The 25,136-nt window shown below is 40.3% G+C and overlaps 1 protein-coding gene across 5 annotated transcripts in view; it reads right to left on the bottom strand.

The window, feature by feature from the left end:
- phf14 (PHD finger protein 14) overlaps positions 1–22,765 on the bottom strand; it is a 131,662-nt gene extending 108,897 nt beyond the window's left edge. For all 5 annotated transcript variants that reach the window (XM_028596594.1, XM_028596592.1, XM_028596593.1 and 2 more), the window contains exons 1-4: positions 22,679–22,765; positions 13,881–13,991; positions 12,070–12,854; positions 8,626–8,758 (exon numbers count right to left, since the gene is read on the bottom strand). In XM_028596594.1, the coding sequence (XP_028452395.1) occupies positions 8,626–8,758; positions 12,070–12,854; positions 13,881–13,991; position 22,679 (1,030 nt within the window). In that variant the 5' untranslated portion in view covers positions 22,680–22,765. The remainder of the gene's footprint in view (positions 1–8,625; positions 8,759–12,069; positions 12,855–13,880; positions 13,992–22,678) is intronic.
- Positions 22,766–25,136: the final 2,371 nt, after the last annotated feature.

Genomic DNA, 25,136 nt, shown 5'->3' on the forward strand with positions numbered 1-25,136 from the left:
ATGTATACAGCAAACGTTACTAGGCCAATAATGCAAAAATCTCAACAGGATAATTGGTATCATGATTAATGCTGCATGACTAACCAAGTAAAAAAAACAAATAAGCACTGTACTTGCCTGCCAACTGCAAAATTTGTGCTGGTTCAACCAGCCACCCATTAGTAGGCCTCTTATACCACCGATACTGTGGCACTCGATAAGATACTCCTTTTTAGAGTTTTCAGGATCTAAGTCTACGATCCAATTTACAGGGACTATACTGAGAGCATCTTTATCCTTCCCCTTTGACCAGCTCACTAGCGCAAACTTCATTATTTTTTCTTATTGTCTCCTCTCACTGCTGAGCAGAGCTATATAGTAACGAAGTAGAACTACTTCACTACTCTACTTAAGTACTAAAAGGCTGTATCTGTACTCTACTGGAGTATTATTTTTTTCTCCTACTTCCACTTTTACTTGAGTACATATTTTCGATGAGTTTAATATTTTTACTCCAATACATTTTTTATGTGCTGCATTGTTACTCGTTACTGTTGTGAATTCCTCACGCTACGGAGACTGTGTAGGTTACAGTGTGTGTGTAGATATGGCTATGTTAGTTACCTACGATAATCGTGTAAGTTACGTAAGAAATCCCCGAGATCGCGTTGTGTTTCTTTTCATTACGGCGATTGCCTGTACAGAAGTCAGAGACGATTTAAGTTTGTACTCTTTCTATTTAGCTGTTGTTGCAGAAGAGTAATCTATTCCTGAGTAGTTTGAGTCTGCAGTGAGTCCTGAATGTTAACCGTTTGACCCTGTGATGTGAAGCTGCTAGTTTATCTGTATTTTGCTAGCTTGCTAACTTTCCACTGCATCACACATTTTATTTCAGTATGTGTTAATAAGTGATTAATAACCCACTGTTGTAGCAGATAATAGTAGTTATAACAGCTGTGACATTAATGTACCTTTTGGGGTTTATTTCAGAAACTTCCTTCATATCCAGCCATGTACAGCTTGTGACTGCCTGTAATTCTCCGTCTTAATACCAAGTAAAAAGTTGAACTCCAACAATATTGTACATTCTAACAGTGAATATTTACTCAAGTCTGGGTCTTTAGTACTTTATACACCTCTGCCGCTGAGGCACGCACAGACAGTGGCTTGTGTCATAGACAGGCTTGTGTGTGCCTCCGGCAAGAACCATTATGCGTATGTGCAAGATGTTTGCGCGGTGCAAAGGTAGACACAAAGAAAAAAACATAATTTTGCTGTTAATGATGATTTAATTTATAATACTCTATCATCTTCATTTTACAATATACTGTATGAATCAATACACAGCAATATATGGTCCATCCATATGGCTATATAATGTAAAGGTCATGCAAAAATGTGATTTGGACTATTGTTGATCAAGCTCAATGCCCTTTGCATGAGCTTAATTGCTTAACACAATTTTTTTTTTCAATACACATACAGGCAATAATGTAATACAGTTTTGTTTGCACATCAATGCATTTTAAAATATATTAATCAATATATAGAAATAGTTTTCCATCCATATATTGCTATATATTTTCAAATATATGAGGAAGTGTCTCATATATTGAAATATATTTTCTAATGTATTGCCATATAAATTCTAGTATATTGCAATATACGTTTGTTTCGTAAGGGCACTTAGCACCAACTGCAATGTTTAATTGCACGGTATCAGGGTATATGAATGGTGTTGATTTTGGATTGAAAAAGTGGCAGAAAAGAGTTACATTTGTCCACTGTGAAGGTTGTAGAAACTTTTTCAGGTGGGTTAAGAAGTTTGTTTATTGTATATAACACCAGGGGAGCACGCGAAAGCGATAACCAAAACGTAACGGTAGTTGGTAAACATCAGTAAATATTGAGAAGTGTGAGCTGCAAGGTCTTTGATACATTCCCATTGCAAATATTCCATTAACATTGATTAACAGGGCAAAACACCTTTATGTTGATTTTAGCGCCCAGTAATGGCTGATCTTTGCCAAATTTGGTACAGCGCCTCAGAACGCCATGCCAAATTTTGTGTTGATTGCTTTTACTGTGGCAGAGATATTGCAATTGCAAATTTCCCATTGAAATGCATTGAGAAAATTGGCGGGAAAAAAATAAACGTTGCTTATAGCACCCCCTAAAGGCCGATCTTTGCCAAATTTGATACACAGTATCGTCGTCAGATGTTGAACAACGACCTCAAGTTATTTGCTGATAACATTTAATTTGGCCGAGATATGATATGATATGTGTGTGGTAGCTAGCTAGGAAAATTTGTTTTGTCGTCAAATGCGCATACTTAGCAAAATTCCTTCAATAACTTTTTGTCAAGTCCATCTGGAGATCCTATCTACCAGGTTTCGTGCAGATCGGTCGCACGGCCTAGGACGAGTTTGAAAAAGTTGGTTTTGCACATTGCACGATATTGCGAAAAAACTTTTGGGCGTGGCCTATATCAGGTAATTCAGCTTGATTCAAGGAACACGTGGATGTAAAAATTTCTAATGTGTGATGTGTAGTGTGGGAGTTAAAGACAAAAAAACATTACAGCGCCACCAAGTGGTCCACATGTGTAATTTTTGGTAGGTGTGGTCCATGGCCCATTGTCCATCTACCCTGTAAATTTAAAGTTGTTCACAATAGTGTAAGTGGTGTATCTAGAGTTGGGTCACATTGGGTCCCATAGGCCACGCCCACTTTGACCCCTCGGTACTCCATTCTAGGGATGGCCTCAGGATTGGCCCCAGATGGTACGCATCAAATTTCGTATAAATTGGATGAGCCGTTCATGAGATATAAACTTTTTGTAGTTGTAGCGCCCCCTACCGATTTTCGTAAAACGCATGGGGCACCTCCAGAGGGTCATGGCAAAGAATAATCTAAAGTTTGGGGTTGATAGCATTTATTTTGGCTGAGATATGGCAAAGTTGGTGTTTTCATAGTTAGCTACACAAATTAGTTTGTGCGTTATATGCACAATTTTTATCGTACAAAAATTCCTTTTATAACTTTTTGTCAAGTCAGTCTGGGGATGCTAGGTTCCAAGTTTCGTGCAGATCGGTCGCACGGTCTAGGAGGAGTTCAAAAAAGTAGGTTTTTGATAAATCACGATTTTTGACGCATAAAAGTCTAGGCGGAAATGGGCGTGGCCTATATCACGTGATTCAGTTGGATCCAGGGAACGCGTAGATGTATTGTTTTTGAATGTCTGGAGTATGGTGTGGGAGTTATAGGGCCAAACGCGTTTTTGTCTGCTATAGCGCCACCTAGTGGTGGAAATTTTTGCGCCTGAGGTCCTTGCGGGGTTTTGGACCAGTCCTGAAAATGGCAACCCCTCACCATGTACGGTTTAGGATGCAGTCGGAGTTTTAGGCGGAGAAGAATAATGGAAAATAAAAATAATGATGAAAAATCCTTAGAAAAACAATAGGGTTCCACGCTCCGTTGGAGCTGTGAACTGCGTTGCCTTGCAACACGCGGTTCCCATGCCCCCTCGGGCTTGGACCCCTAATAAAATAGGGCCCAAAATGTAGCCTTGAGGTACTCCAAATGTAATTTTGACGAATAAAGAGAGATTTTCTTTGAAAACACAGACATGTCTATTTTCACTGAATTCTAGTAAACAGAGCCCATACCACATCATCAGTAAGTCATTAGTTACCCTGTATCACTATTACATAATTTGTAAGTTACAATGATAATGGATAAACAGAATCCTCCTTAAATATATGTCATCTTGTTAAGGCTGGGTACCGAACGTCGATACCTTTATGGCACCGGAAAAAATTCTCCGATCCTATGAGTATCGAAAAAATTATTAATTTTTTGGTGCCAAATTTCGGTTCCAAAAGCTTCTGAACGCTTAAGCACAAGCTTATCTGTCCTCTCTGCATACTGACAGAGAGCAGAGCTCCGACCGAAACACACACACACACACACACACACACACACACACACACACACACACACACACACACACACACACACACACACACACACACACACACACACACACACACACACACACACTCGGAGAGGTGCGGACCGAGTAAACTCTGTAGTCGGCTCTGTAGTTTTGTTGAAGTCACAGTGAGTCACAGCAAGGCCGATCAAGTGTAGTTACAGTTTTTCAAAACTTCACGCAGACAGCGATTGCTGCGATATGATATTAATGGCGAGCCGAAAGCGGTCGCGTTGCTGTTGACGTTACACTTCCTTACAAGCACGCACAACGGTGGTTTCTCTGCCTTGATGACTGACTGACAGGCTGAGCTTGTAAGGCAAGGCAACTTTATTAATGTTACTCTGAGTGAGCAGTGTTACCAGAATTTTTACATTTTGATAACTGTTGTGATTCACAATTGTTGGAAAATAAAAGCTTTGTGTTTAATGTATTTTTGTTGATGTTGAAATGGATTTTAAAAACATATGTTATTGAAAAAAGTATCGTTAGGAACCGGTATCGAAACTGAGGTATCGAAATTGGCACCGGATCGAAAGATTCTGAACGATACACAGCCCTACATCTTGTTCTATCTTTTCTATTTTACTCTATGCAAGATATTCCTCCTGAATTGCTCTTACTCTCAACTGATTTTTTTTTTCCTTGGGTGACTCTACCACGGGTTGATGCATCGACTGTAGAAGCTAAACTAAAACATCTGAATGGAACCTGTAATTGTTTGACCTCTGTCACTAACTAACTTAACTCTAACTTATAAAAAGGGGGGCTGAGATGAAATTTAAAAAGGGTCTAAAATCGGCAATGGTGTCTTCCATCTTTATATACAGTCTATGGAATCTACCAGGAGCTACTGCCATTGACAACACAGCTCCAAGGTACACAAACCACTTCACTACCGGGGTGACTCTTGGATAAATTCCTTCATGTTGACATTTCAATTAATTTGCAGTATTATTGAAAATGGAAATGTATTTTTTTATGTAGATCTTGCCATTAACCACTAGACACATCTTAACTAAGGAATGAGAATCCAATCCAAATACACAGGAACTCAAAACCTATTGCTAGAACTAAGTTCTATATTTTACTGCCCCAGACCATGCATTGGTTGGAAAAGAAGATAGGAACTGGCTTCTACTGCAAACCACTTAGTCTCCCATCTGTGTCTTTTCAGGCAGATTAAACATGTCTCAGAGGAAGAAAATATCAACCAACCAAACCAACAAGATACATTTAACCCTTGTGTTGTCTTCCCGTCCACCTTGAAAAAAAAATTTTCAGCGCTTATTTAAAAAAAAGGGTCAATTTGACCCGAAGTCAACACAAGGGTTAAAAGACCTGGGGCCTGTTTCACAAAAGCAGAATATATAAATCCAGCATAACTGATAAAGCGAGGCTTGACCTAGTCTAATCTGTGCATCCTGGCTTGGTGCGTTTTACGAAGGCCAAGCCAGGCTGAGGAGGAGAGACTAGGTAGAGCCAGGCTGAACTAATTCAAATAGATGCGCGCCCACGGCTTTCCTCAAAAGACCGCGAGGTCGATCACAAAATGGAGAATACGCGTTGTACATACTTTATACAGAGTGAGCAGCAGCTTCTTGTGGAAGTAGGATGACGTGAAACACATTATTTGTATAAAAAGAAAAGAAACACGGGCGTCGGGCGCTGTAATGAAAAAGCAAAAGAAAGCGAGGAAGACGATTGCGGACTGACTGAATGTGTAGGTAGCCTAAACATATACATTAACTGACCTCTGCTCTGAATTGAAACCGTCATAATCATACCATTCAAGGATTAGGCTACTAATCATTGGCACAAATTAACAGTTGTAGTCTTTGCCTTAAAAGTGAGCAGAAGATAATGTTACTCAGGAAATTTACCATGAAGATCAATTTTCTACAATGCTAGAATATGATGTGTAAATATCTCTTTCACTCTGTTCCTCCCTCTCTCTCATGAGCTAAAATATAACTGCAAATGACAGTGACTCATTGAATGGTTTCAGTTAAGAGCAGTATAGTTCATAAATGTATATTTTTAGACTTTAATGTATATCATTCAGTTGGTCCGCTATTATGCCACGCTTTAATATTTATGCGCTTTAGGAATCGCTTTACTCTATTTGGCAAGTGGGGTCTATCTATGCTGGAACTATTTAGCAGCACGAAATGTGCAAAATTGGTTATCATTGTTAGCAGTGATACCTCATGCGTAATGTGGGAATGAGTGGAATATGGTGAAGTTCTTGTGTCCCATCCACTGAACTTAAAAGAACGGCCTCATCACATTCTACTGGATTGTTGTAGGATGTGCTCCTAGATATTCATCTTGGAGAGTGGCTGGGGTAAACAACTGGGGGGAAAAATGGCTCGAAAAAGATGCAAGAGCATGCAGACTCAGAGGCCTACGATCAAGCTACATTTAGATAATGTCGAAGAGAAGAAAATGGATAAGCAGAGGCGTCAGGTTTCGCTCCTCTCAAACAGAACACAAAAATGATCTCATAAAAGCCCTGGCCACATTCACAAACAGAGAGATAAGGAAAGAAATGGAGGAGGCCAAAATATATTTGATACTCATAGATGAAACCCTGGATGTATCTCATAGCGAGAAGGTCTCCTTTGTTGTAATTTGTGTCTGAACTGGATGTCAAAAAGCGCTTCCTCCAGGTCTGTAATGTGTTGCGAACAAAGGTGTGGAGACAGGGAAAACAGTTCTCGACTTGCTACAGAGCAATGGCCTACAGATCTAAAACATGCGTGGTCAAGGCTGTGATGAGTCTTCTTAATGAATTTAGGCCCATGTTGCTCTAACATCCTCTGCATGTCCCTGAACCAAAAACCAAAAATGTTCAATTTACAAAAGCAGCAAATCTTCACATTTGAGGGGCTGTAATAAGTAAACGTCTGGCAATTTTGTCTGATAAAAGACTTAATTAACTGTAGAGCTGCAAAGATTAATCGATTAGTTGTGAACTCTTAAATTAATCGGCAACTATTTTGATAATCGATTAGTCGGTTTGAGTAATTTTTTAAGACAAAAAGTAAAAATTCTTTGATTCCAGCTTCTTAAATGTGAATATGTTCTAGTGTCTTCTCTCCTCTGTGTCAGTAAACTGAATATCTTTGAGTTGTGGACAAAACAAGAGATTTGAGGACGTAATCTTGGGCTATTTGGGAAACACTGATCCACATTTTTCACAATTTTCTGATATTTAACAGACCAAACAACTAATTGAATAATCGAGAAAATAATCAACAGATTAATCGACTATGAAAATAATCGTTAGTTGCAGCCCTAATTAACTTATATCAACTACATTTTTGTTAACAGATAAACGGATTCATCATTTCAGCACTTCTAATTAATATTCTTGTTCAAATTAAAAACCACTAAACTTTTTGTTCAATGGCACATGCTGCACAGACATCTAGATGAGCTAAATTATTGTGCTATAAACATTTTCAACAAAGAGCAGCTCTTCTCAGCCTGTCTTGATTTGTCTGGTGCTTTCAAATCAGTACAACAAGGGGAAATAAATGAATGGAAAATGACTGGTGTCCCATTGATCCACCTTGCATGGTCAGCCTTAAATATGGACGTCTGGGACAGCACCAATCCAAAAGAAATGACTCACAGAGTCATTGATCTTGTTTCTAAACAGTCATTTTATGAAGTAGTCGAGACAAATACCTGGCCTGTTGCCTGACTGATTTTAGGCAAGAGTCTTTATTGGGTCTGCATATCGACACACTTGTATATTGGACTAAAAGCTGATTTCTGCTTCTGCGTTAAATCGATGCCGTGGGTACGTACATAGGTACGTGGAGACACAGACCCTAGGCCGTAGCCTGAGGTGCAACTCTCAAAAAAGTTAACTACATGTTGCGCTTGGCTTGGTAGCGTTGCATTTCCCCTGGTCTATATCCATGACGTTCCACTTCCGGGATAGCTCTGGTGCCGCCGGAAATTCCCCTGGATGTCCCTCTTTTCGGCCGGATGTGTTACCTTCCTCTTCCTTTGTGTTGGCGTTCTAACCTCCGGTGGATTTGTGAGGACTATGGTTAACTGCTCCTCAGATCTCTGTAGGGTAAATCCAGACAGCTAGCTAGACTATCTGTCCAATCTGAGTTTTCTGTTGCACGACTAAAACTACTTTTGAATGTACATATGTTCCACCAAAACACTCAGCACTTAGTGTCGCCCAAGACGATTGTGACTGGTTCAAAGAAATGCCAATAAACCAAACTCTCCTCCGCAGTGCTGTGGAGGAGGGTCTGGCAATGCAAGACTATATTTCCCGACTCATTTCCTGGTTCTCCTTCTCCATAAACAACATGAGATCAAGCAGAGGGTTCACTTCTCCTGCTCCAGATTTCCCACCGTGGTCAGAAAGAACAGGGGAGACTCTTTATTTCTCTCACTGACTAGAGTCACTAATCAATCTGAAGCTAATTACTGTCACTCTCTCGCTCGCTCTACCACACAATCCCCACACACACACGCTAGCCCTGCTATTCTCTTAAAGAGATCGACAAATACACAAACACACAAGTATAAACTTCAGGCCACTTACGTAGGCTACGGAGAAAGCTTTGCATGGAGCCTCCGCAGAAGCATAAATGAGCCTTAACTCTGCGGCTTACCTTCGTGCACGGTCACCCCACAGTTGTCACACTGGATGATCTCATCTGCATCCTCGCTGTTGTCTCCCAGACAGACGCAGCAGATGAGGATGTGCTGAGTGCTCCAGGTTTGGGATCGGTCCAGCAAGGCATCCTGGGGGATGAGGAAACAGAGACACCGTAAAGCCACTTATCGACTTCCCCTCCCTCTGATCGGACCACAGATCCGATAACTGACAGTTAGTAAATCCCATGTACAATGCTCATGGACACTGTGCTAAGTCGATTACAACAAAGGCAGGAATTCTCCTGGAATCACTCAGATACCATCTAAACCTCTCAATGGATTATATGGTGACTTTGTGACTCATATTGTTGTTTGGTATTATGGATTGCCATACAAAGTAGCCAATGTGCAGGCCAAATACCTCATTCATCGGCAGTGGGTTACATAACTAGTATAACGTGGAAGAATGCATTTAGCCGTTTGACTACTAGCACAAAGTAGGGTCCACAAGAAGAAGAAAGAGAAAGTATAAATAATCTTTATTGTATAATGTGTAAGCTGCTTGTTCACACAATTATGACTTAAATCAGGCACTATCATAATCAGAGAATAAGTAAACAAGACTAAGAATCTGATCAAGCATTCAATGCCGACTATAATTTAGCAACCACTAACACTTTTTAACTATATTGTGGAAAATGTGAAAAAATGTCCACTGTGAATTTCACTGCCTTTCTTACACTGTAGAATGAACGCTGTTCTTTTCAGTTGTGGTGCCTCCGCAGCCTCACAAGCAAACGTCACTGTAAAGCAGTTGCATTTCAAGTCAGCAAACCGCCTCTGCTTTTTCCACAATCTATGGTGTGGAATCCAAAATGTTTTACATTATACAAGTAATTGATAATCAGAATTGTTGACCATTACTTTTTCTGTCAATTGACCAATTGATTAATTGACTAATGGTTTCAGCCGTAATAAGGAGATATTAGCTAGAACTCTAATGTGCGCTACGTTTCAGCCTGTGCTCTGGCTGATATCTCGATTCAACAGCCAATGATATACTAAACAAACAAGTTGTGAAAGAAAATGATTTGATTACAATATGTGAAAAATGTGTTCAGTAGACAGATAATGTAGCTAAAGGCATTCTGACTGGTTAATGCAGAGGTGGGGTGACGTCATGGAACCAAAAACAATTTTCTCTTTTGGGTACAGATTCTCAAAAGAGACCACCGCAGATCTAAACATTAAAAAAAAAAAAAAAAAAAATTCAACCAGTGGTGAAATGTAAGTTCATTTACTTAAGTACTGTTCTTAAGTACAAATTGAGGTACTTTACTTGAGTCTTTTCTTTTCATGCCACTTTCTACTGCTACTCCGCTACATTTCAGAGAGAAATATTGTACTTTTTACTCCACTACATTCATCTGACAGCTTTAGTTACTTTAAACATTAAGATTTTTGTACACAAAACACATGTAGTTTATAAAATATGTTTTATTCTAAATTAAACAATATAACGGCCTACAAATCCAGCTGATATGATTGGCCCATTAAACACTTCTACTTATACAACGCTTCTTGACAGAACTGTTGAGTACTTTTAAAGGTCCCATGACATGGTGCTCTTCTGATGCTTTTATATAGACCTTAGAGGTCCCCTAATACTGTATCTGAAGTCTCTTTTATATATGCCTTAGTGGTCCCCTAATACTGTATCTGAAGTCTCTTTTATATAGACCTTAGTGGTCCCCTAATACTGTATCTGAAGTCTCTTTTATATAGACCTTAGTGGTCCCCTAATACTGTATCTGAAGTCTCTTTTATATAGACCTTAGTGGTCCCCTAATACTGTATCTGAAGTCTCTTTTATATAGACCTTAGTGGTCCCCTAATACTGTATCTGAAGTCTCTTTTATATAGACCTTAGTGGTCCCCTAATACTGTATCTGAAGTCTCTTTTATATAGACCTTAGTGGTCCCCTAATACTGTATATGAAGTCTCTTTTATATAGACCTTAGTGGTCCCCTAATACTGTATCTGAAGTCTCTTTTATATAGACCTTAGTGGTCCCCTAATGCTGTATATGAAGTCTCTTTTATATAGACCTTAGTGGTCCCCTAATACTGTATCTGAAGTTTCTTTTATATAGGCCTTAGTGGTCCCCTAATACTGTATCTGAAGTCTCTTTTATATAGACCTTAGTGGTCCCCTAATACTGTATCTGAAGTCTCTTTCCCATAATTCAGCCTTGGTGTAGAATTACAGCCACTAGAGCCAGTCCCACAATGAGCTTTCCTTAGCAGTGTTTCCCACACATAGACTATTGTGTGGCGGTCCGCCTCACTATCAACACCGGCCGCCGCACATTGTGTTTCGTTATTATTTTATTTTTTAAACGCCATTTAAAATACGTTCTTCTGCATTTCCTTTCCCTGCTCTCCTCCGTCTCTCTGTCACTTGATGTCTCGCTCACATACACACACACAGCTTCTCCCACTGTGAGGTGTTGGGTTTCTTTTTAAGCCCCCAAACGTCACCTTCCAGGCACCGCAGCAATGGTTATGTTTAAGGTTACGGTGAGGGTTAGTGCCTGTAAGGCGATGGTGGAGGCTTAAAACACCATCGATCCCACTGTGCACACAGCGCCTGTCTCCATCAAGGAGAGAAGACGGCTGGCGAAATTCACAAGTTCACCAAAGGTTGGTATCTATCTCATGAACACCTTTACACAATCACACATTCACAATCACCGACCCGACTCTTAGCAAACAAGCGATTGTGCCCGCTTTAGAAAGTTAATTAGTCGCAAGTTTGCGGTAAAATGCAGTTGGGTTGTCGAGGTCAAAACACTATATGTAGCAGCTGTGAATCAAATAAACGTATTATAAGATGTTATGTCATATTTTACTCTTGATGAGTATTGAAAAGTATTTTCCGCAACTGTAAAAGGCACATGTTGAGGATGAGGACCAGCCTGAACCGGACATATCAGTCTGAAACAGAGTTCAACAGTCCCACCAGTGGAATTAGTTATGGTATTAATTTGTTTTACAGTATTTTCAGTCTTCAACCAGTGAAAGACAGCGGAGAGAAAGAGATAGATTCGTAGGCATTGAAGTAGGAGATGAGGACAGCCTCTCCCTCTCTCTCTCTCTCTCTCTCTCTCTCTCTCTCTCTCTCTCTCTCTCTCTCTCTCTCTCTCTCTCACTCTCTCACTCTCTCACTCTCTCACTCTCTCTCACTCTCTCACTCTCCTTTCATTTTCTCAAAGGCAAAGCAGGATACCCAGGGCTCGGTTTAATGTTAAAAAACCTCATAAAGTGATATTTTCATGCCATGGGACCTTTAAGTACATTTCCCCAATGATACTTACATACTTTTACAACATATATGTAACATTTTCAATGCAGAGTATTTTTACATATCTGAATACTTGTTCCACCACTGCGCTCACCTCATTGCCCTTTCCCTGGGACATGCTGTCATTCGTCAGCTCTTCATCAAAAGCATTGGTGCTCTTTGCCTTCTTCTTGGGCTTCTTCACTTCTTTGTCACTGTCACTGCTACTGTTGTTGTTGTTGTTGTTGGTGCTGCTGTTGTTGTCATCACCATCCTCCTTGGCATTGTCGTCATCATCATCGTCGTCGTCGTCCTCGTCGTCCTCGTCGTCCTCGTCGTCATCGTCGTTATCGTCGTCCTCACTAGCGCTGCCACTGCCGCCCTCCTCTTCCTCTGCTCCTCCTTTCTGAGCGGCTGCTTTGCCTTTTTTCTTCCCCGCTGTTGGTCTCCAGTCGTTATCGTCCTCACTGTCGTAGTCGTCCATCTCGTTCAGTTCTTCCATAGTGGTGAAGTCCAGCAGGGGGCGGTTCCTGCGGAAATTCCATTTCTTGGGCTCGGCCTGAGACTCTTCCGCGTTAGCGCTGCCAGCGCCTGGCGCTGAGTTGGACTCAGTGCCGCCGCCTGCGGCAGGCTCAGGCTCGGCCTCGGGGGCCTTCTTGCTCTTGCGTCGGCCTTTGGGCGGGGTGACAGCAAGGCTGTCTTTGGTGGAGCTGTCAGAGGAAGGCTGCTGTTTGGTCTTCTCTTCATCTTCCGTTAAGTTGTCATTGGCAGCCAGGTCTTTGGCCTCCTCTTCATCTATGCCGTCGTCTGCAGAACCAGCGTTGTCCGAGTCGCTCGCTGAGCCTGCAGCGCTCGCTTTGGACCCTTCCTCATCACTGCCGTTGCCTGTGCCCTCTGATCCTATCACAACACAAAACAATTACAACACAATTAAAAAGAGTGTTTTAACCTTTTTGCAAATGTTGCAAAGAACCACCCCTTTTGTCAGAGAGTGGGCAGCAGCTCCGGTCTGGGTTTGAGCTGCTGCAGCCGCTACTGAAGGACTCTTTGTGGCAGGTGCCGGGGATCGTTTGTTGCCGTTAGGGAACTCCATATCTAATCAACGTTAGACAGTGTTGTACCTAAAGTTAGCACCAAATGGCAAACAACTGACTCGTGACTTTGATTGGCACAAACAGTATCACTCGACTGGCCAATCAACTTGCCCAACATGCTGTTTTACTGGCCCTGGGCCATCAGGCTATTGCTTATGTCGAACCTTGATTACTATTATTACAAATATTGAAATATTATATAAAAAAGTTTTAATGTTACGATAGTCATTATCATTGACTAAAACTATAATTATTAGTAAGTAATATGCCTTATTTATCTTATCTCTTTATTTAACGAATTGAGCCTCTATATTGCTATATTTTTTTTTAATCTTCTATCACGATCTTCCCCACCCAATCTCAATAATTCTCTAATTCTACTTAATTCTTCAGTGTTTCTGTCTGTATTTTATACCACTATGACCCCTATGTTTTGTTTCCCTTGTCATTGTTTGATGTTATCTGTTTGTTCTGTCTTGTTCAATACCACCAAAAAAAAATTTCAGTAAAAGTATGTAAGTATACTAAGGAAAATGTAATTAAAGTATTAAAAGTACTCAATGCAGAAAAATCATAATAAACACACAAAAATAAACAAAACTGTTATATTTCTGCGTGACAATGCTCCCTATATTGATGCTTCTGGGTGGGTGTGAATTTTTGGTAAAGATGTCAGTACCACAATTTGATCGGTGCAGCTTTGTTTGTAAAGGTTGTACACATGGCAGCTTCAGTAGGCCTTGCAACAAATCTTACCTTTGTGAATTTTTTTGTTGATGTTATTGTTTACTTAGGATGTAAAATGACATAAGGCTAGTCCGACTGTACTCACCTGAGGCATCTCCCACTTCAAAGTCACTGTCATCTGAGCTGTCATAATCCAAGGCATCTAAGAGAGAGGCAGCAAGGGGCTTCACCTGCCGGCGCTTCAGACTGCGGTCCACTAAAGGAGGAGAGTAGCAGAGAACAAAACACAAGGAAAATAAGTTGGGTGATGTCCATGCAGCAGGATAACACGTGGATTTAGGAGTGCAGTGAAAAGCAGTACAAAACTACAAAAGTTAATTAGAGAAATCGTGTTACCATGTAAAACCTGTTGTTGAAGTGTATCGGATGGATAATGATAATATATAATACACTGTCAAAGGGAGATAAATCCAAAGAATATCAATTCTGTCATCATCTATGAATAAGGGGCAAGTAAAACACCACGTTGGGCCAGCACATAAAACAACCCACCTGCCCGTTCGGGCGCCATCACATCATTGATGACGTTATCGTCTTGCCACGCCGGAGAATGCTTGTTGAATGATGTGCCGTTGGCAAATCAAGAACTGAGTTGGTGCTTGATGCTTTTGACGTTTTTTCTGACATTTGTTTACGCTCTTGATGCGTTAAGTTTTTCCTTTCTTTTTTTCTTTGATGCTTTTTGGATCCTTTTTTCGGCGCAATATATATATATATAAATTTAGACTAAAAGCATTAGGTTTGGGCTGAGGTTAGCCAGCATGTTTTGTGATGGTTCCTTCTGATTTCAAAACTTGCGAGTCAATTTTTCTTAGATTCTTATGTATAACTTTATCATGATTATGCCTTAAAACAGTATATGGATTTATCATATCAGCTGAACAAGAAGTAGAATTTGACATAAATTTTCCATAGAAGACTTTAAGGTATTGTGCATGTTTTTTGTGCAATTTTGAAGCACCAAGCTCAAAAAGTAGACAAATGTGCCATTCTTGATCTAGTAGAAATATGCCCGACTCTGATTTCGCTTGACGTAAGGGGTTAATTGAAAAAATGTTGAAAGCATCAAAAGTGTAAAAAGTAGTCGAAAAAAAAACGTCAGAAGTATCAAGCGGCAACACAATTCTTGATTGGCCAATGGTACATTCAAATCAAATGATTATGATACGATGACGCCGAACTAGGGCTGGGCAATATACCGATATTATATCGATATCGGGATATGAGACTGTTTTATAAGGATCTGTTGGACCAGCAGGAGAGGAACTATCAAAACTTTTTAAAGATAACGATTGAAACAAACAACAAGAGATTGGATGAAATTACGAAAGAAGTAAGTGGATTGCGTGAAAGCCTTCATTATACACAAAAAGATGTTGATGAACTACGGGCTGAGGAAAAAGAATCTGCCAGAGAGCGCTCAGAACTGAGATCTTATGTTACAACTATCAGTGAAAACATCCTCTCTTTACTGGGCAAGATGGATTACTTAGAGGGAAAATCGTGAAAAAACAACATAGTGATTGATGGAGTACACGAGTCGGGAAATGAGAGCTGGGCAGAAACAAAAGTACGTAAACTCCTCTCAGATAAGCTGCAGATCTCGGGGATCGAGTTGGAACGTGTTCACAGAACCGGACGGCCTGGCGCATAGAAGTACACTACAAGATCCAGACCGATTGTCGCCAAGTTCCTTAAATTCAAGGACAAAGTTGCTGTCATGGAGAGAGCAAAGAATCTAAAAGGATCAAATGTATTCATCAACGAAGACTACCCGGAAACTGTTCGCCAAAAACACAAGGAGCTTTTACCGGAGCTGAAAGCCGCACGGGAGCGCGGAGATATTGCGTTTCTGAGATATGATAAACTAATTGTCCGCCCAGCCTTCCAAAGAAAATACAAAGACAAGCCCACTGACGGACCTGGCAGTTTATAAAGGTAGATTAAATGAACCTTCTGACTACTTTGCCTGTTCCACAAAATCATCTGAACATGTCTATTAACAAATTACCTAAAGGCTTAGTATTTGCACACATTAACATCTGTAGCCTTAGAAATAAAACGTATGAACTCTCCCTCTTTTTGCAGTCTAATAAGATTGATATTTTGGCTGTTTTAGAGACTCATTTGGACTGTTCATTTGATGATGCAGAGGTGGCTTTGGATGGCTTTTCTGTGTATAGGAAGGATAGAAGTAAGTTTGGTGGAGGGGTGGCTGTCTTTATACGTGACCACTTTCCAGTAAAAACACGCCATGACCTTAACCTACATGACAGTGAGGCAATATGGCTTCAAGTGCAACTGCCGCACTTGAAGCCTATCTTGATTGGCTGCTGTTACAGGGCTCCAAGCTTGACAATACAGTACTTGGACTGTTTATGTGCCATGTTGGATAGGGCTACAGAGGAAACTAGAGAATTGTACCTATTAGGTGACATGAATATTGATTGGCTATCTGAAAATTGCCCGCTGAAGAATCGGCTCTTGTCTATAGCTAATATCTGCGGACTATCTCAATTAATATCTCAACCAACAAGAATCGCTGTTAATCACACTGAGGTCAAATCTTCAACATGCATTGATCATATTTATACTAATGCTCCAGATATGTGCTCCAAACCTGTGTCTATTACAGTGGGTTTCAGTGACCATAATGTTGTTGCTGTCTCTAGGAGAACAAAAGTTGCCTAAAGCTAATGCAAAAATTATTTTTGCTAGCTTGTGGGCAGAGTTATGCTAGATTTCAGTGCTGCTTTTGATGTGATTGATCATGATCTCTTAATTGGTAAACTTAGTTGTTATGGTTTTAAACACTCAGCTATTTTGTGGTTAAGAAGTTACCTGTCCGGTAGATCACAGAGAGTATATTATAATAGTACTTTTTCAAATAGGAAGGAGTTAGACTGTGGTGTTCCACAGGGGAGTTGTGGTGTTCCACAGGGGAGTTGCCTAGGGACTCTTCGGTTTGCAGTTTTTACTAATGATCTGCCGCTTGCAATTGGACAAGCAAGTTTAACAATGTATGCAGATGATTCTACTCTCCATTATGCTGCATCTACATGTTCTGAGCTTTAATCAGGTTCTATCAAGGGAGCTCAACATGGTACTAAATTGGATAAAATCAAACAAACTTGTGCTAAATCCATTAAAAACAGTCTGCATGGTATTTGGCTCTAAACATAAATTAGCACAAGAGCCTAATTAGGGCCCGAGCGCCGACAGCGGCGAAGGCCCTATTGAAACTGAAAGAATTATTATTATTTTCCCGTCAAATGAATTGGCTTTTTGAGGGGCTTAATATATTCAAAAACTCACCAAATTTGGCGGTGGCATCAAGTCTGGTGAAAATGTACGTATTTTAAGGGTTTCGGGAATTGCTCGCCCCCTAGAAAGTTAAGAAAATTGAGCCCCTGCAGTGCGTTTAACGTAGACTCACGAAACTTGGTACACATATGTAACATGTCAAGATGTACAAAAAACTTCATTAGAGCCATACCCTAAACCCAACAGGAAGTCCGCCATTTTGAATTAAATGTTCGAAATTAGTGCGATTTTGGCCATTTCCACATGTCGTACTTTAACAAACTCCTCCTAGAGATTTCATCCGATCAACTTCAAACTCGGTCTGTGCCATCTTAAGATGTTAAAGATGAAAAGTTGTTAAAAGAAAAACTTTTCGTCATAGGGCGTGGCCGTGGCAGGGCAGCCATTTTGTGTGTTTCGCCGCCGAAACAGGAAGTGGGTGTAACTCGAGTGTACGTTGTCCCATTACCTCGAAACTTTTCAGGATTCATAAGAGTCCAACCCTGAGGACAAATAAAGGCCGATATTTACTTAAAGTCATAGCGCCCCCTAGTGGCAACAGGAAGTAGGCGTAAAAGTCAAGGTGCTATACTTTAACGAACTCCTCCTAGAGATTTCATCCGATGGACTTCAAACTTGGTCTGTACCATCCCAACACCTTAACGATTAAAAGTTATTAAAAAAGGAACACGCTGACTTATTGGGAATTTAGCTTATTTACCGTAACCCCCAGAGTTACACAAATTGATACATACCCTTCTCATCTCCGTGCGTGCTGTAAGGCTGTCTGACGGCTCCAGTGGCATCAGCCCATCACAGAACATGCAGGTGAATGGTTCCAGTAATCCTACTGCTCCGAATATGTGACAAAATAATGCCAACATGTTCCTATTTACATGTTGTGATTTGTATAGTCACAGCGTGTACAAAAAACAACGTAACATGAGACACAGACATCTTCTAACCGTAAACAAACCGGGAACTATACTCTCAGGCGGAAGAATATAGTACTTGGGCGGAATGATTTGCCTTGCAGCAAGCCTGTATGAGAATATAGTTCCCGGGTTGTTTACGGTTAGAAGATGGCTGTGTCATGTGACCTTGTTTTTTGTACAAGCTGTGACTCTACAAATCACAACATGTAAATAGGAACATGTTGGTGTTATTTTGTCACTTATTGGGAGCAGTAGGATTACTGGAACCATTCACCTGCATGTTCTGTGATGGGCTGATGCCGCTTGGGGCGTCAGACAGCCTTACAGCACACACAGAGATGAGAAGGGTATGTATCGACTTGTCTAACTCTGGGGGTTACGGTGAATAAGCTAAATTCCCAATAAGTCGGCGTATTCCTTTAAAAGAAAAACTTTTCGTCAGACGGTGTGGGCGTGGCGTGGCGGCCATTTTGAGTGTTTAGCGATGAACAAAGAAGTTGTTGTAACTTGAGTGTACGTTGTCGTATCTGCCCGAAATTTCCAGGGTCCAGGCCTTAGGACACCTACAGGCCAAAATTGACTTTTGGTCATAGCGCCCCCCGCTGGCAACATGAAATGTGCCTTATATGACAAACATCATCCGATTTGCACAAAACTTAGAATGTGTGGTCTACGTGTGATACTGAGCCGCCCCCTATAATATGCTTACTTAGGCCATGCCCCCTTTCATAAACTCAGCAGAGAGTTCCTTCTTTATTGGTGGTGGTTTGGCCCGCCCCCTATGCATAAGCCACGCCCCCTTTCATAACATTTGAACGGTTTAAGGTATACCCTTGTGTGAGGTATCATTGAACTCAGCAGAGACTTCCTTCTTCATTGGTGATGGTTTGGCCCGCCCCCTATGTTCAAGCCACGCCCCCTTTTATTACTAATGGCCCGATTGATGTAAACACTTGTGTGAGGTATCATTGAACTCAGCAGACTTCCTTCTTCATTGGTGATGGTTTGGCCCGCCCCCTATGTTTAAGCCACGCTCACTTTCATACATGCTGACCCATTTAAGGTAGTCTTGTGTGAGGTATCATTCATCTCAGCAGAGGCTTCATTTTTAATTGGTGATGGTTGGACCCGCCCCCTATGCTTTAGCCACGCCCTCTTTCACAGCTAATGAATCGTATGACGTAGAGTCTTGTGTAAGGTATCGTTGAACTCGGCGGGGAGTTTCCTTTTCATTGGTGACGGTTGTGGTGTCTGAGTGCCGTGCAAATGCGCGGTCGCAAGGAGCGGCGTCCGCCGGTAACCCCAACGCGCGCAGAGGCGCGAGGGCCCGTCCATCGCTGCTCGCAGCTTTAATTTGAATCTTGAAGTTGCAGGCCAATCTATAAAACAAGTAAATAAAGTTAAGCTTTTAGGACTACGGCTTTATAGTGCATTGTCGTGGTCCGATCACATTAACTATATGGTACTATAATGGGAAGAGCAGTTGCCACTACAAGGAAATGCTCACCGTTTCTACCATCTTCTTTACTAAAGCAAATAGTTTGCTCTTTAGTTCTATGTCATTTAGATTATTGCTCAGTAATCTGGTCATCTGCTTCAAAAACCCTAATTAGAAAACTTCAAGTAGCACAAAATAAAGCTGTAAGACTTGTTTTATAGTGTAATTTCAGATCCAATATAGTTAAAATGCATGAAAGTCTTAAATGGTTGAGTGTTGAAAAAAATGTGCTTACTTTGTTGCACTCTGTTTTCTTTGTTGTTCAAAGTCAGACACCATCATTTATTTTTGGTAACATAACATATAGTTCAGATATCCACACTTATCTAACAAGAGGGGCCAATAGGGGGCAGATGATGTTACCTTTACCAAAATGTAATAACTTGAAAAAAACTTTTATTTACAGAGCAAGTTCTTTGTGGAATAAAATCCCTAGTAACATTCGTTTTATCACAGGAAAGGACCATTTTAAAAAGACAGTCAAATCTTACCTTCATTTAAATTAATTATTATGAGGTTTCTGATTGTGTGTTTTTGTGAATGTAACCAAATTTAATTTTAACCATGTCATATATTGTAATATATAATTTTGTTTTCAAGATATTTCTCTATTTGCTTGGTTGTTAATGTTTTGCATCTAATTTAATTTGTAATTTTTGTTTTTATTACTTAGTTTTGTTGGCAGATATTCTTGCATGTATTTTATTTATTTTCTTTTTTTTCTTAAATTGTTTTTCTTCTGTATATGCTATGAAATGTTTTAATATTGTTTGATTAATGTAGTGTTGGACCCCAGGAAGACTGGGTCGTCAAGGCGTCAGCTAATGGGGATCCTTAATAAACTAAACTAAAAAAATATCGTCTTAGATTTTGGATATTGTAATATGGCGTAAGTGTTGTCTTTTCTTGGTTTTACAGGCTGCATTACAGTAAACTTATGTCTTTTTCTGAACTTACCAGACTGTTCTAGCTGTTTAATTATTCACCTTTATCCACTAAGTCATTAATTTATTTCTTGTGATCATTTATAAAAAATCTCATTGTGTAAATAACATTTTGTTAAAGCACCAATAGTCAACCATACAATATTGTTGCAACATCGACATTGAGGTATTTGGTCAAGAATATAGTGATATTTGATTTTCTCTATATCGCCCAGCTTTAGCCCGAACGGTGGGTTGTTATTTATACTTGCCCGATGGCCCGGGGCAAGTGAAACGCCACGTCGGGCAAGTATAAATAACAACCTTATTGTCGAACCCTGACTTCCTTAACAGGGTTTGCACTATCAACAATGTCTACCAGCATCAGAAACGTGTAGAAGAAAATACAATCAGCTTGTCAAAGTGGCATACCACTAACAATCAGAAAATGGCACTAAAACCATAGTGATATAATATATGTCAGTGAAGAGCACTATCTGCCAGTTGAACATAAGTGACATGCCATTTAAAAGAGGCATATCAGTGGGATGCATGTGCCAGTGGAACATAAGTAACATATAATGTATGGTTTCTAAATGCCATATGCCAGTGGTACATCAGCGGCATACTAAAAGTGAATGGTGAGTGACATACCACTAAGAATGTATGCCACTAAAACAATGTATCACTCTAATTGTCTTAGTCTTTAGGATAGCATTACAGTGAAATCAGTAAAGGCTGATTTATGCTTCTGAGTTGAATCGACGGCGTACCCCCAACAGACCCCTCTGCTTCGCCGCGAACCCCTCTCCGAGCCCTTCGCTGTAGCTAGACGTGCACCTCCAAAAATTTTTAACTTTGCGTCAAGGCGACGCAGACTTCAAGGACTGCGATTGGTCAACTGGTCCCGTGTGTTGACAGTCGGCGTTTCAAGCAGCCTACTGTGGGGAGTAGTAACATGCTAGTTCACTGACATATTTTGGTTACAATGACGGGGTTATCCGTTTGTAAAGTGTCTATATGTCAGTAACGTTTTGAAATTAGCACTTCACCAGCAAGCAGTACTTTGTGGGCAGTTGTGCTAAAGTTTGCTTGCTAACATAACATAAACTGTGTGGCAGACACCTCGCAAATAACCTCAGACTTTATCGCCCCTAGCGTTCTGGCGGTGAAATGCACCGCGATGCAAAACAACCCCGACGCAGAACTCTGAAAGGGTCACGAAGCCGTAGGAGCAACGTACCTACGCTGTGGAGTTGAAGCACAAAACAGCCTTTAGTGTGCTGCCAAAACAACTCATTGTAAACTGAACAGCACACCGCATTTTCAGTAGCACTATACTTAGTTTCTATGTTGAGATTATCTATACGATTTTCTTGTATGCCTGTTCAAGAAGCAGGCTCTTGACATTGGACCTTGTTTTGGATGTGAGGGGGTTCTGGATAATGGTGCCCCCCCCCTCCTTATAAAAAGGGCCCAGACTGATGTTTGCTTACATGTTGCAAACCTTTCCACAGACCTCTGGGACTACATTAAGCAGCTACAACAGAAACGCGAAACACAAGTTTAATCGGATTTAGCCCATCAGCCTTAATAATAGGTAACTCTGACGCTGAAATTGGGACAAATACGAAATTCACAAACACTCCTCGTGCCCACTGCTATTGCTATTACCAAAGTGTTAGCAAACAAAGAGCTCCGCTAACGTTATCAAAAAGCTACAAGTCTTGTTCTTTCGCCCAATAGGTAATCACACGTATTCTCTTAAACCGAACACGTTCCGGTGTGTACATGCATTCCGTCCAACAACCTCACTGACAGATTGACTGCAGTTGTGTCGCCAGCTCACATCCTGGTCTACCAAGCGAAGTAGCTAGCTAGCTAAAGGTGGCTAGCACTAACGTTAGCTGTAAATCACGTTTTACTGCATTAAGTCCGCTTCACACAGATATGAGAATAGCATTAACGTGTAAGAATACGACTAGACTGAGAATAACAGACCAAGCTAAGTACAAAACTGCACTTAAAGCAAATTAGCATTCGCATTAGCAACACCAAGTGCTAATCACAAAAACATAACGTTAGCTGGGCTAGCTAGCTGACAATTAACGTTAGCAGTCCGAGACAGCTAATAATGTTGTTAAATCGGTGCGCTGGCAAATGCAACTGAACCAAATCGTGCTGAAACTTAGAGGAAAATGACAACGAGGAAAGCAGCACTCACTTTGTAGCTGGTATTTACTACAATGAACAAGGTAGGTCTCCTTTTAGCAGCATGTTATGTGGACAATAGAAAACACGGCTGTGACGTATCTAGACCACTGGATGTTGTTGCCATGGGGACATATAAGGAGGAAACAGGATGGTTACATTACAGAGAAATTAAAAAAGAAAGTCGAGTAAATACATAAAAATCATATTATTTAATACATACATATATTCCTTTCTATATTTGGAAAAATATGTAGGGGAGACAGGCAATTGTTAAATGTTTTACATTTTCTTTCATAACTCACAGACTACTTGAAATACACTAGTCATCTTTTGATATTAGAACCACTAATTAATGATACGATTGATATATTTACTCTAATAAGGACAAGAATATTATGCTCATTTTCAGGTTCATAATTGGATTTAGAGGTTGTACCAGAATATGTTTATGTGGTTTAATTTTCAGAAAACACCATATTTTGTTGTACTGCACATTGCTGCAGCTCCTCTTTTCACCCTGTGTGTTGACCTCTCTGTTTTAGCTACAGAGTGAGACATCTCACTTCTGTTCCATCTTTGTTGGGAGTCGCACATGCGCAGTACCTAGGTAAGCACTACTAGCCAGTCAGAAGCAGAGTATGAGGGCGGGCCCTGACAGTACCTAGGTAAGGACTACTAGCCAGTCAGAAGCAGAGTATGAGGGCGTGCCCTGACAGTACCTAGGTAAGGACTACTAGCCAATCAGAAGCAGAGTATGAGGGCGTGCCCTGACAGTACCTAGGTAAGGACTACTAGCCAGTCAGAAGCAAAGTATGAGGGCGTGCCCTGACAGTACCTAGGTAAGGACTACTAGCCAGTCGGAAGCAGAGTATGAGGATGTGCCCTGACAGTACCTAGGTAAGGACTACTAGCCAGTCGGAAGCAGAGTATGAGGATGTGCCCTGACAGTACCTAGGTAAGGACTACTAGCCAGTCAGAAGCAGAGTATGAGGGTGTGCTACGCTAGCAGCTAGGCGAGCATTATAACGTGTGTTCCAAAGTGACCACGTTTGTCTCTGAAGTAAAGGCTGGACTACAATAGAGCTGTTTGGAGCAGTTGGTGAACAGTGTTTTCTGTTGGAGATGGTAAGTCCCTTTGGGGGGGGGGACTTTGGGCTTTTTCACTTTGTAAACCTATAATGTGCACAAAAATATATATATAACAATAAAGGAAAGGGCAAAAGCCAAAAAGCATAATATGAGCACTTTAAATTTAATGCAAAAAGTCAGTGTTACAATTGTCCCCAAAAAGTCATATTAACCCACTGTATCTCAAATAAAACCACACCTTAAAGTACTCTGATTATTGCTGTAGTATCTCATCATTTTACTTAAGATTTTCACACTTTCTGTCAATATCTAATCACTTTATAAAAAAAGGTGCTTACATTGGGCCATGTAGTTTTAGATCTTGCAGCCATGATGAATACTTGTATGCTAGGTAGCAACACCTATATTTTATCATTTTATCATTTTAAACCAATAACCTAGAGATAACATGAATGTAAGTACATTTGCTGTCATCTAAAAAGAAACTGTCATACCTCAAAATCAGTTTTTTGTTGAAAACGTATGCTGAGGTGAAACACTCCCACTACTTTTCCACAGGCAGAGAGAGAATCCTACTAAGCATGTGTAGAGTAGCTGTCATCACTCTAGCTTGTTTCTGATTGGAGAAATTGGGCGTGTTACAATTGCCCCTGTTTCCTACAGCATAAGGATTTGGAAAGACAGCTCTCAATTACTGTGTAAGACTGCACTGCACAGGTACAGGACAGCACAGCTACTACAGGCATTTTTGTGCATATCTCTATATGTGTCAAGCTTTGTAATAATAATAATGGTATAAACATATAGAAATAAAAAAGATATAGACACTATATACTACATATAATATACACATACAGTATATATATATATATATATATATATATATATATATATATATATATATATATATATATATATATATATGCTTAATGGGCATTAACACAAGGGAGCACCTCAGAATCAGAACACTTAATTGATCGCCTCAGGGAATTTGTGCAGTTGCAGTTGCTCACAGACAGATTCAAGGTAAGAATAAAAGTAAGACAGAGCTAGTCAATAAGTGTATAAAAGTAACATAGCTACAGTGCAAGAACATTACACTGCTGAGCCTAATTGCAGTGGCTTTCTTTTACTTTAGAATTGATTTTGAATTATATTACTCACTTTTGAAGCAGAACTTGGACTTGCCCCAGAGTATAAATTAGGTCTTTTAACATCAGACTGTACGTGGTCTAAGATTATCTAATCAGTTACTTCTAGCTGTTCCCAGATCCAATTCTTTGACCAGAGGGGATTCTGGCTTTTGGCTGTCAGAGCTCCCAAACTCTGGAAAACACTTCCTGTAGAGATTCAGTCATCAACATCTGTATTGCTGTATT

This window comes from Perca flavescens, chromosome 14, assembly GCF_004354835.1.
Source record: "Perca flavescens isolate YP-PL-M2 chromosome 14, PFLA_1.0, whole genome shotgun sequence".
NCBI classification, from domain to species: domain Eukaryota; kingdom Metazoa; phylum Chordata; class Actinopteri; order Perciformes; family Percidae; genus Perca; species Perca flavescens.